This window comes from Salvelinus sp. IW2-2015, linkage group LG2 (genome assembly GCF_002910315.2).
Source record: "Salvelinus sp. IW2-2015 linkage group LG2, ASM291031v2, whole genome shotgun sequence".
NCBI classification, from domain to species: domain Eukaryota; kingdom Metazoa; phylum Chordata; class Actinopteri; order Salmoniformes; family Salmonidae; genus Salvelinus; species Salvelinus sp. IW2-2015.
The window spans coordinates 28,835,002-28,847,662 of record NC_036839.1 but is presented as its reverse complement, the minus strand read 5'-3'; the positions used below and the strand labels follow the sequence as shown (position 1 = coordinate 28,847,662).

General features: G+C 39.8%; 1 protein-coding gene across 9 annotated transcripts in view; it reads right to left on the bottom strand.

The window, feature by feature from the left end:
- Positions 1-12,661, bottom strand: part of LOC111977703 (nck-associated protein 1) — a 66,189-nt gene that overhangs the window by 49,035 nt on the left and 4,493 nt on the right. For 4 of the 9 annotated variants that reach the window (XM_024007257.2, XM_024007263.2, XM_024007273.2 and 1 more), the window contains exons 2-3: positions 4,827-4,844; positions 3,573-3,683 (exon numbers count right to left, since the gene is read on the bottom strand). In XM_024007257.2, the coding sequence (XP_023863025.1) occupies positions 3,573-3,683; positions 4,827-4,844 (129 nt within the window). Of the gene's footprint in view, positions 1-3,034; positions 3,089-3,572; positions 3,684-4,826; positions 4,845-12,661 lie in introns of those variants that run through there. The other 5 variants (XM_024007298.2, XM_024007288.2, XM_024007306.2 and 2 more) reach the window with 2 other exon arrangements.

The following is a 12,661-nucleotide window of genomic DNA, read 5'->3' as shown; positions in this document are numbered from 1 at the left end:
TCCAGCAAGCACCAGGACCGTCTCCTAAAGTTGATTCAGCTGCGGGATCGGGACACCACCCGTACAGAGCTTGCTCAGGAATGGCAGCAGGCAGGTGTGAGTGCATCTACACGCACAGTGAGGCGAAGACTTTTGGAGGATGGCCGGGTGTCAAGAAGGGCAGCAAAGAAGCCCCTTCTCTCCAGGAGAAACATCAGGGACAGACTGATATTCTGCAAAAGGTACAGGGATTGGACTGCTGAGGACTGGGGTAAAGTCATTTTCTCTGATGAATCCCCTATCCGATTGTTTGGGGCATCCGGAAAAAAGTTTGTCCGGAGAAGACAAGGTGAGCGCTACCATCAGTCCTGTGTCATGCCAACAGTAAAGCATCCTGAGACCATTCATGTGTGTGGTTGCTTCTCAGCCAAGGGAGTGGGCTCACTCACAATATTGCCTAAGAACACAGCCATGAATAAAGAATGGTACCAACACATCCTGCGAGAGCAACTTCTCCCAACCATCCAGGAACAGTTCGATGATGAACAATGCCTTTTCCAGCAAGATGGAGCACCTTGCCATAAGGCAAAAGTGATAACTAATTGGCTCGGGGAACAAAACATCGATATTTTGGGTCCATGGTCAGGAAACTCCCCAGACCTTAATCCCATTGAGAACTTGTGGTCAATCCTCAAGAGGCGGATGGACAAACAAAACCCCACAAATTCTGACAAACTCCAAGCATTGATTATGCAAGAATGGGCTGCCATAAGACAGGATGTGGCCCAGAAGTTAATTGACAGCATGCCAGGGCGGATTGCAGAGGTCTTGAAAAAGAATATTGAAGTTGACTCTTTGCATCAACTTCATGTAATTGTCAATAAAAGCCTTTGACACTTATGAAATGCTTGTAATTATACTTCACTATTCCATAGTAACATCTGACAAAAATATCTAAAGACACTGAAGCAGCAAACTTCGTGGAAATTAATATTTGTGTCATTCTCAAAACTTTTGGCCACGACTGTAAGGTCCCACAGTTGACAGAGCATGTCAGTGCAAAAACCAAGCCATAAGGTCGAAGGAATTGTCCGTAGAGCACCGAGACAGGATTGTGTCGAGGCACAGATCTGGGGGAGGGTACCAAAACATTTCCACACAGTGGCCTCCATCATTCTTAAATGGAAGAAGTTTGGAACCACCAAGACTCTCCTAGAGCTGGCCGCCCGGCCAAACTGAGCAATCGGGGGAGAAGGGCCTTGGTCAGGGAGGTGACCAAGAACCCGATGGTCACTCTGACCATCTCTGTAGACGGAAGCCACTCCTCAGTAAAAGGCACATAACAGCCCACTTTGGCAGCATTTCAAACTCATAAAAAGACACACCCTCGTCCACTTAGCCTCACCTTATGCCCTTGGGGGACTCCCCGTCACCATCTTGGACGTCGGTCCAAACGATTAGCCAAACAAGGGAWGTTTGCAACGTAAGCCCCTCAGCCCTCGTTTTTGATCTAGTTTGCGAATGTACAATTATGTTCACTTCAGGGCCTGAAACGCCCCATAATTCAATTTGCGATGATTGTACATTCGGTAAGAAAAGTCAGCCGAAATGTTAAACKTCAACGTCAATATGGATAAGTCAACATACAAGTGTAAGTAAAAACGAATGTAAAAAGGTTMGAAATTGTGCTACTAATGCACATGACGGCACAAACACTTCTCGTAAACATAATGAGGTTTTTATTTGGTTATCTTTTGGAAATTGTAGAAATAAAACATTTTCCTTCTTCAGATGTTCCAGCTAGGCAGGCTAACGTTAGTTAGCTAATTAATTTGCTAGCTATCATACAGTACGCCTATATTAATAATTATATAGTTAATATAAGTAGACATGCAATCATAATTGACTGTAGCGCATATAAAGCACCCACAAGCTACCGGTGTCTGAAAACACAATCATCGCTGGATGAACGARCRACGAATTTCCAGGCAAGGGYGGTCCATTTAAAAATCATTCCTTCCTCCCTCGCCCTGCAAGTGTATACTCGTCAGACGTCATGATACGTCATCAGAAGTGTCCACTTAATTTGAGGACTGAGGGGATTGGGTGTGTCTTTTATGTGTTTGGAATGTAGCCTTGGAGTTTGCCAAAAGGCACMTAAAGGACTCTCAGACCATGAGAAATAAGATTCTATGGTCTGATGAAACCAATATTGATTTTTTGGGCCTGAATGTCAACTGTCAAGTCTGGAGGAAACCAGGCACAATCCCTATGGTGAAGCATGGTGATGGCAGCACCAGAGCGCTCAGGACCTCAGACTGGGGTGAACGTTCACCTTCCAACAGGACAATGACCCTAAGCACACAGCCAAGACAATGCASGAGTGACTTCGGGACAAGTCTCTGAATGTCCTTGAGTGGCCCAGCCAGAGCCCAGACTTGAACTTGATTGAACATCTCTGGAGAGACCTGAAAATAGCTGTGCAGCAACATTCCCCATCCCCATGTGTAGATTGAGGGAAAAAAGTATTTAATAAATTTTAGAATAAGGCTGTAACTTAACAAAATGTTGAAAAAGTTAAAGGGTCTGAATACTTTCCGAATACAGTGAGCAAATGTTATAGCAGATGGTGTTAACACACTGTAGCATAGTCTACCTGTGTTTAGTTTAAATCAAAACACATATTTTGCTTAGTGGCGCGCCCTGTTGAGTTTTGGCCACATGAGAGAAAAATGCAACCATTTGCTCAATCATCCTAAAATCTCATAAGAAATTACCATGGTGTTTTTGTCTTACAGTAATGTTATACTATTATAGTCGGTTTTGTTATGTAGAATACTATCATTGTGTTTTTGCAGACATTGATTAAACTTTGATCTAACTTTATTAAAAGAGCACCTTCGCCAGACTAGCCTGTTCTCTAGGAGCAAAGGAGAGGATCCTGCACATGCTCAGAAGCTTYGGGACATTTAGCTGTTGAGAAATAAAGTCCAGAAAAGCCGGATCTGCAGCCACTCCGTAGAAAAAAAAGGAACTATGAGGAGCTTCAACTTACCAAAAGAATATTCCAGAAAAAAGCCAAGAAGTTTAGCATGCAAAAGAAAAACACAAACAGTAAAACATAAAACACTGCAGCAAAAAGTACAACAACATAGAAAAACACATCACAGCTACACCAAAGAAGCAATTTAACATTTCTAACAAAATACAAAGCCAGCCAACGGTGATAGCTGAGCATTGGGGAGAAAAAATACTTGAAAAGACAAACATGGTGAGAATATATTAGTTGTATTGAAAAAGTTTAGCTATAAAGATAGAATTAGCATACATAACATAACATTTATGGAAATGTACATGTGGGTGGTACACCAATATTGAAAAGATAGGATGATGAATCTCAGATAGAATTTAATTTACAATTCCTATTTGATAAAAAAAATGCTTTAATTAAAGTATGACAAAACACAAAATGTATTGCACAGACCTAGTAGTTCAATAGAGAAAGGACTACATATTGTATAGATACCAAGGCTTAAAATGAGCTTAAATAGAAAGTAATATATATGTAATATACATGCAAAAGACAGACTTACATTGTTGTTGCGTGTTTCAACTGCTGGGAATTTTCTGACAATGAACTTGACAGCGGACTCCAGGTTCTTGTCTATTAGATAGGATGGTTTGGCTTTGGGGTCACCACAAGCCTATAATGAAGAGGGCCAAAAACACAGACAAATGCTAAAGATGCATCAACAATAATACTAACAACATATCAACAACAAAACATTGGCAGATAAGAAGTGATAGGATGATAAGTCAAATTAAGAAAGTGGTATTTCGGTCACGACTTGAAAATACATTGAGAGAGACTGTGTGAGAGAGAGCAAGCGAGAGAGCGAGCGAGACACAGAGATACAGAGACATTGAGAGAGAGAATACATTTCTACTGACAGAGTGGTGTATGGGAGGTTGGAGAGCAGTTAGTGAGAAAGCAGTGCATAGGCATACTCCTACTGGGAGAGAAGATAGTTGAACTGTGTGTTACATTTTAGATGTTAGAAGCAACAAAAAGTTTGCAGATGTATGTTTGAGGTAGGGTGGTGTATGGTATATGACACTGGGCATGCACGTCAGCCTGACAAAACAGGAATAGCAATGTTTTAGTATTCAGTCTATAACACGTAAGAGTTGAGGTTCGCAATACACTCAAATGAACACAGTACAGCCGACAGACATGTAAAGAAACAATATGAGCTTGATAGAAGTATGAGAACAGTTATAAATGTTCAAATCCCCATATGATCAAGACTGGATTTAAGATTAGTGATATGATGCCATGGATCCATGCAGGGAACATTTTCATTTTGCAGAGGAGAGCAGAGCTGTGTTGAATTGCAAAATGAAGTGTCTGAATTGAACTAGGCCCTATGTCTTCCCATTGCCTGATCTTCAATCCCTAAAGATACATTATTTTTGTTTTTGTGGTGCAAATGTCCTGGAACTGTGAAACTGTTAAATTTGATGCTCACAAACCAAAATAATGTATTCTGATCTAATTGTTAGGCTATAGCTGCTCACCGCTTTTCATAACAAGCTAGATAGTCTGCAACTGTTAGATATCATGTAAGAAATAAACTGGGAAAAATTCACAGTAGCAATTATGATATCTATTTTGACCTAGTGAAATAATCAGAGAGATTCAATTGCAACTTGGGATGGGCCTGTTTGTTGAATTGTGAAGGTTGTTAGTACTGAAAAGCATACAAGTAATTCTGGGACATGATACTGGTAGGAAAGAAAGGAAGGGTAGAGGGAGAGGGAGAGATTTAGGGAAGAGCTGAGCAAACCTTCCAAACTTGTCCTTGCTGAGGGAAGCATTGTGATAGAAAGAGAGAAAACCACACAGGTAAACACGGGTAAAGTCAGGTAAACACAGGTAAAGTCAGGTAAACACAGGTAAAGTCAGGTAAATACAGGTAGAGTCATGTTTAAAACATAGAACCATGCATCTACATGAAAAAGGCTTTAGGTTTTACTTCCAGGATAGTTTGTTGAGGAATAGTTTGGCTTTATACACTGTGCACAATAATTAATGTGCTGCTTGTAAAAGCATTGTTCAACAACTAGCTCAGCCTATGGTGGAGACACTCCTCCTAGAGTAGTAACACAGTAGACTGTAGAGTATCAAGGCTTTAAGTTTAAGAAAGGATATACAGTGACCTCCAATAATATTGCGACAGTGACAATTTAATTTTGATTCGGCAGACAGTCAGCTTTAATTTGAGGGTATTTATATTGAACAAAAATACAAATGCAACATGTAAAGTGTTGGTCCCATGTTTCATGAGCTGGAATAAAAAAATCCCAGAAATGTTCCATATGCACAGAAAGCTTATTTCTCTCAAACGTAGTGCACACATTTGTTAACGTACCTGTTAGTGAGCATTTATCCTTTGCCAATATAATACATCCACCTGACAGGTGTGGCATATCAAGAAGCTGATTAAACAGCATGATCATTACACAGGGGACAATAAAATGCAACTCTATAATGCCACAGATGTCTCATGTTTTGAGGGAGCGTGCAATTGGCATGCTGACTGCAGTAATGTCCACCAGAGCTGTTGCCAGATAATATAATGTTAATCTCTCTACTATAAGCCGCCTCCAACGTCGTTTTAGAGAATTTGGCAGTGAGTCCAACCGACCTCATAACCGCAGACCACATGTAATCACACCAGCCCAGAACCTCAAAATCTAGCTTCTTCACCTGCGGGATTGTCTGAGACAAGCCACCAAGACAGCTGATGAAACTGAGGAGCATTTCTGTCTGTAATAAAGCCCTTTTGTGGGAAAAACTCATTCTAATTGGCTGGGYCTGGCTCCCCAGTGGGTGGGCCTGGCTCCCAAGTGGGTGTGCTTATGCCCTCCCTGGCCCACCCATGGCTGCGCCCCTGCCAAGTCATGTGAAATCTGTAAATTAGGGCCTAATGAATTTATTTCAATTGACTGATTTCATTATATGAACTATAACTCAGTCAAGTTGTTGAAAATGTTGCATGTTGCATTTATATTTTTGTTCAGTATAAATCCATATCGGGTGAAGCGCTTAGAAATTACAGCACTTTGTCTATATAGGCCCCACATTTTAGGGGACCAAATGTATTGGGACAAATTCACTTATACAGTGGATTCGGACCCCTTGACATTTTCCACATTTTATTATGTTACAGCCTTATTCTAAAAATAATTAAATAATTTCCCCCCCTCATCAATCTACACACAATACCCCATAATGACAAAGCAAAAATGTCTGGACACATAAGTATCCAGACCCTTTACTCAGTACTTTGTTGAAGCACCTTTGGCAGCGATATCAGAGAAATAGTCCTTTAGGTGCCTCTTGGCAAACTCCAAGTGGGCTGTCGTGCCTTTTACTGAGGAGTGGCTTTTGTCTGGCCACCCTACAATAACGTCCTGATTGGTGGAGTGCTGCAGAGATGGTTGTCCTTCTGGAATATTCTCCCATCACAGAGGAACTCTGGAGCTCTGTCAGAGTAACCATCGGGTTCTTGGTCACCTCCCTGACCAAGGCACTTCTCCGCCGATTGCCCAGTTTGGCCGGGCAGCCAGCTCTAGGAGAATCTTGGTGATTCCAAAATTATTCAATTTAAGAATGATGGAGGCCACTGTGTTCTTGGGGACCTTCAATGCTGCATACTTTTTTTGTTACCCTTCCCCAGATCTGTGCCTCGACACAATCCTGTCTCGGAGATCTACGGACAATTGCTTTGACCTCATGGCTTGGTTTTTGCTCTGACATGCACTGTCAACTGTGGGACCTTATATAGACAGGTGTGTGCCTTTCCAAATCATGTCCATTCAAGTTGTAGAAACAGTATGATCAATGGAAACAGGATGCACTTGAGCTCAATTTCGAGTCTCATTGCAATGGGTCTGAATACTTATGTAAATAAGGTATTTCTGTTTGTTATTTTTTATAAATGTGCTAACATTTATAAAACCTGTTTTCACTGTCATTATGGAGTATTGTGTGTAGATTGATGAGATTTATTTAATGTAATTAATTTCAGAATAAGGCTGTAACGTAACAAAATGTGGAAAAGGGGAAGGGGTCTGAATGCTTTCCGAATGCACTGTATGTGTATTAAAGTAGTCAAAAGTTTAGTATTTAGTCCCATAATCCTAGCACGCAATGATTACATCAAGCTTATGACGCTACAACCTTGTTGGATGTATTTGCTGCTTGTTTTGGTTATGTTTCAGATTATTTTATGCCCAAATAGAAATTAATGGTAAATAATGTATTGTGTCATTTAGGAGTCACTTTTATTGTAAATAAGAACAGAATATGTTTCTAAACACTTCTACATTAATGTGGATGCTACCATGATTACGGATAGTCCTGAATGAATCGTGAATAATGATTAGTGAGAAAGTTACAGACACACAAAAACAACAAAAAATGTGTAATTTTTTGTGGTCCCGTGTGGCTCAGTTGGTAGAGCATGGCGCTTGCAACGCCAGGGTTGTGGGTTCATTCCCCACGGGGGGACCAGGATGAATATGTATGAACTTTCCAATTTGTAAGTCGCTCTGGATAAGAGCGTCTGCTAAATGACTTAAATGTAAAATGTAAATGTAATTGTCGCAATACTTTTGGAGCTCACTGTAAGGTAGTCTTTGATTAGTACAAGTAGGAACAGAAACATGCAAGTAAACCCAAGGAACCTACAATCAAATGAACCATCTACCAATGAACTTAAAAAGAATATGGACTAATACATTTAATGTGCACAACCCGTAAAGTAGAAGGCAACAGATTTGATCATTTGATTCACTGTACTGTTAATTTCCCAGATACATTGCAATATACAAAAAATATAAAAAATGTCTAACAGTAAAATGACAAAATTCACTTTGTTGTACATATTGTATTTCCCTTAAAAATGTGCAAAATCAAAAGGAGTAAACAGAAAATATATTTCTCTACACAACCATGGTCTGAGACCCTAGTTAAGGTAAGTTGGTCTAATTTTATTTAATGAGCAGCACTTTGGTATTTGGTATTTATTAGGATCCCCATTAGTCGCTGCAAAAGGAGCAGTTACTCTTCCTGGGGTCCACATAAAACATTATATAATACATAGTACAGAAAAGGACGTAAATACATCAATTTAAAACATCACACATAGCCTACATATCAGTACATGCACACAATATCTAGGTCTAATACATAATACAGTGCACATTACAATATATATAAAATGGCTGTGTGTCTTCACAGTCCCCTTTGTGCAGTAAGGTGTTCTTTTATCTGATTTTTAAATCTGGTTTTATTGCTAGCTTGAGTTACCTGGGGTGGCAGAGTTCTATGTAGTCATGGCGATATTTAATACTACAATCCAATGATTGTTATTTTTTCACTCTTTATGTGATGCACAATGCAGAGAACGCCGGAAGAATTATAATTGAATTACCATAGTGAATTATTGTAATGTTTGTTCATGTGTCAATTAATATGGGTTGCCAATTGGTGATTTGACACAGAAATATGTGGTTCCCAGCCTCTGGTTCTGGACCTTGGGACCTTGACTGTGAAGTGACCTGTGAAGAGACCTCTGGTTGCATGTATTGTGTTGTACTGATGAGTGTCCAAACTGTGTGCCAACTGCTTGAACAGACAATTTGGTACATTCAACATATCAATACCTCGCACAAAGACCAAAAGTGATGCAGTCAATATCTCCTCAACTTTGAGCCAGTAGAGACTGACATGGATGTTACTGACACTTGTCCTCCGTGTACGTCTAAGTGTGATACGTCCTGCTTTGTTCTGGACCAACTACAATTGACCCATGTCTCTCTTTGCCACACATAACCACACAGCTGGGCAGTAGTCCAGGTGTGACAAAAGTAGGGCCTGTAGGACCGGTCTGGTCAACTGAGATGTCAAGACGGCAGAGCAATGCCCTATCATGGTGTCATGACTGTCCACAAGAATCCAAATAGGTCAGGTCAGGTTTGCAATGAATAACTTCAATCAGACCCCCTCTCCATCTCTCCTTTAATAAGCATCCATGTTGTTGTCATTCTGTTAGGGACCTGTTTTTAGCGTATTAAGTCTCCAGTCATTGAATACTGAGTTATGATTAAAACTTCTTGTCAATAGGGGGGCGCTATTTAAACGGCCTCGTACTCTATTCTAGATCGTACAATATGCATATTGTTATTACTATTGGATAGAAAACACTCTCAAGTTTCTAAAACTGTTTGAATTATATCTGTGAGTAAAACAGAACTAATTTGGCAGCAAACTTCCAGACAGGAAGTGAAAAATCTGAAAACGATGYTCTGTTCCAGGRCCTGCCTATTSAATTGCYTWATWTYTATGGATTTGCATGCACTGCATACGCCTTCCACTAGATGTCAACAGGCAGTGGAAGGTGGAATGGGGTGTCTAGCTTGATCTGAGGTCGAACAAGAGCTCTTGGAATGGAATGACGTGACCACAATTTCCTTTCTCTACCTAGGCGCGGGAAGGACATCAGCATTGGCTTCTGAAAAGCGTTCGGTATAGACGGTGGATGTCTCCGGCTCTGATTTTATTTGATAGATGTGATAAAAACATCATAAAGTAGTTTTTTTCAACCGAGTTGTATCAGTTTAYTCAACGTTTATTGCGACTTTTGGCATTTTCCTTTCTTTGCGTCAGGAGAAGATGGGCATGTTCGCGCCACATGGCTAGCTAAGGTTGCTAATTCGACAGGAGAAGAGGACATTCTAAAACCAAACAAAGATTTATTCTGGACAAAGGACTCCTTGTACAAGATTCTGATGGAAGCTCAGCAAAAGTAAGAACCATTTTTGATGTTATTTCGTATCTCTGTGGAAAATGTAGAGTCCTGTTTTCCGCCCTTTCTGCGGGCGCTGTCTCGCTATAACGTAATCTGTTTGTTAAGGTAAAGTTGTTTTTAAAAATCTAACACGGCGGTTGCATTAAGAACTAGTGTATCTTTCATTTGCTGTCCAACATGTATTTTTTAGTAAAGTTTATGATGAGTTCTTTGGTCAGATTAGGTGAGTGTCCAAAATATCTCCGGAGATTCTGGTGAATCGATGCTACATATTCACAATGTATAACCACGGTTTGCAGCTCAAAATATGCACATTTTCGAACAAAACATAAGTGTATTGTATAACCTGATGTTATAGGACTGTCATCTGATGAAGTTGGTCAAGGTTAGTGATTAATTTTATATCTTTTGCTGTTTTTTTGCGATCGCTACCTTTTGCTGCTGATAAATGCATTTGTGTGTTTGGCTATTGTGGTAAGCTAATATAATGCTATATTGTGTTTTCGCTGTAAAACACTTAAAAAATCAGAAATATTGGCTGGATTCACAAGATGTTTATCTTTCATTTGCTGTACACCATGTATTTTTTCATAAATGTTTTATGATGAGTATTTAGGTATTTCACGTTGCTCTCTGTAATTATTCTGGCTGCTTTGGTGATATTTTGATGGTAGCTGCAATGTAAAACTATGATTTATACCGCAAATATACACATTTTCGAACAAAACATAAATTTATTGTATAACATGTTATAAGACTGTCATCTGATGAAGTTGTTTCTTGGTTAGTGACTAATTATATCTCTATTTGGTCGGTTTTGTGATAGCTACCTATGAGGTAGAAAAATTGTGAAAAATGCGGTTGAGTCTTTTGCTATTGTGGTTAGCTAATAGAAATACATATTGTGTTTTCGCTGTAAAACATTTTAATAATCGGAAATGATGGCTGGATTCACAAGATGTTTATCTTTCATTTGCTGTATTGGACTTGTGATTTCATGAAAATTATATTTATAGATATCCCTGTCGCGTTAGGCTAAGGCTATGCTAGTCAGCTTTTTTGATGAGGATGCTCCCGGATCCGGGATGGGTAGCAATGAAAGGTTAATAAGTTGGCTGTTTATAGACGTAATAGGTAAAGACCTTTTAGAGTTTAATTCGGGAAATGGTAACTGTTTAAAGAACTGCTCTCGTGGTGCCTCAGATCCTAATGAGTTAATTGTTACATGATTAATTGAAAATCGGGTAACAATTAAACAATTAAACACAGTTAGATAAATAACAGTCTTCAGATTAATGTTAAAGTCAAGTCACGACAATCGACAGACCTCTTCCCATTTTAGCAACCATTGAGTCTATATGTTTTGACCATGATAGCTTGCTATCTTGTGTTACACCCAGCAGTTTAGTCTCCTCAACTTGCTTAATCACCACATTATGATATTTAGCACCAGCCTATTGCTAGTTACCCACTCTAAAACTGACTGGAGATCTACGCTAAGGGTGACAGTTATTTATTTTACTGCTGCAGCCGACGTGTATACTGTTGAGCTGTCAGCATATGTAGACACACAGACGTTATTCAAGGTCTAGTGGTTAGAGCGTTGGACAAGTAACCGTGAGGTTGTAAGATCGAATCCCCAAGCTGACAAGGTGAAAATCTGTCGTTCTGCCCCTGAACAAGGCAGTTAACCCACTGTTCCTAGGCCGTCATTGAAAATAAGAATTTGTTCATAACTGACTTGCCTAGTTAAAAAAAGGTAAAAAATAAAATAAAATAAAACAATTGTAAAAACAGAAACCAAAAATGGCCCTACCCGGCTGCCCAGTGGTACACCACACTCAACTGAATGTGCATGAGAAGTTTCCATTAACGAAAACCCTCTGTGTTCTATTAGATAGGTAACTCTCAATCCATAATAAGGCAGAGGATGCAAATCTACGTTTTTTTCAACAATCGGTTATGATCAATGACATCTAAAGCTGCACTGAAGTCTAACAGAACAGCTCTCACAATCTTCTTACTACCAATTTCATTCAGCCAAGCATCAGTCATTGTAAAATAACGTTGCATTTGATCAAGCAAAAAGTTTGCTAAGCACTTGAAACAGGCTGATTGGTCGGCTGTTTGAACCATTAAAGGGTGCTATGMTATTCTTGGGTAGCGGAATTACCTTTACCTCCCTGACACACCGTCTTTTAGGCTTAAATTGAACATGTGGCAAACAGGAGTCACAATGTATTCCGTTACCAACTTAAGCAATTCATCATCCAGGTTGTCGGTACCAGGTGATTTTTCCAGGACTGACAGTGTACTGACGTCCCCAGGGCAAACATTTCTTTCCCAGTGCTAATACAGTGCTAACTGTGCTTCTCCAGTTGTAACAGTGCTTCACCAGTGCTTTCCCAATGCTAACAGGGTCATTGGAGAGTGAGTAACAGACTGAGGTCAAGGCTGTTTCCTCATAAGAGACCATCCCTCTGACCGCATAGTAGAGTCCCTCCCCCCCTGCACTCTCAGTCAGTCTCTTGTCTATTAGGACTCTTGTCTATTAGGACTCTTGTCTATTAGGACTCTTGTCTATTAGGACTCTTGTCTATTAGGACTCTTGTCTATTAGGACTCTTGTCTATTAGGACTCAGACTGAAACACACAATACAAAGGAGCTAACTGAATTCCTTTATCACCCACTACATCAGTGTACTAATGAACTGTTGAACTGATTATTGACATATGGATGGATGATTTATGTTTTTTCTGCTGTACTGCTATCTGTTTTTACTACATTGATTGCTGTTTTTGTG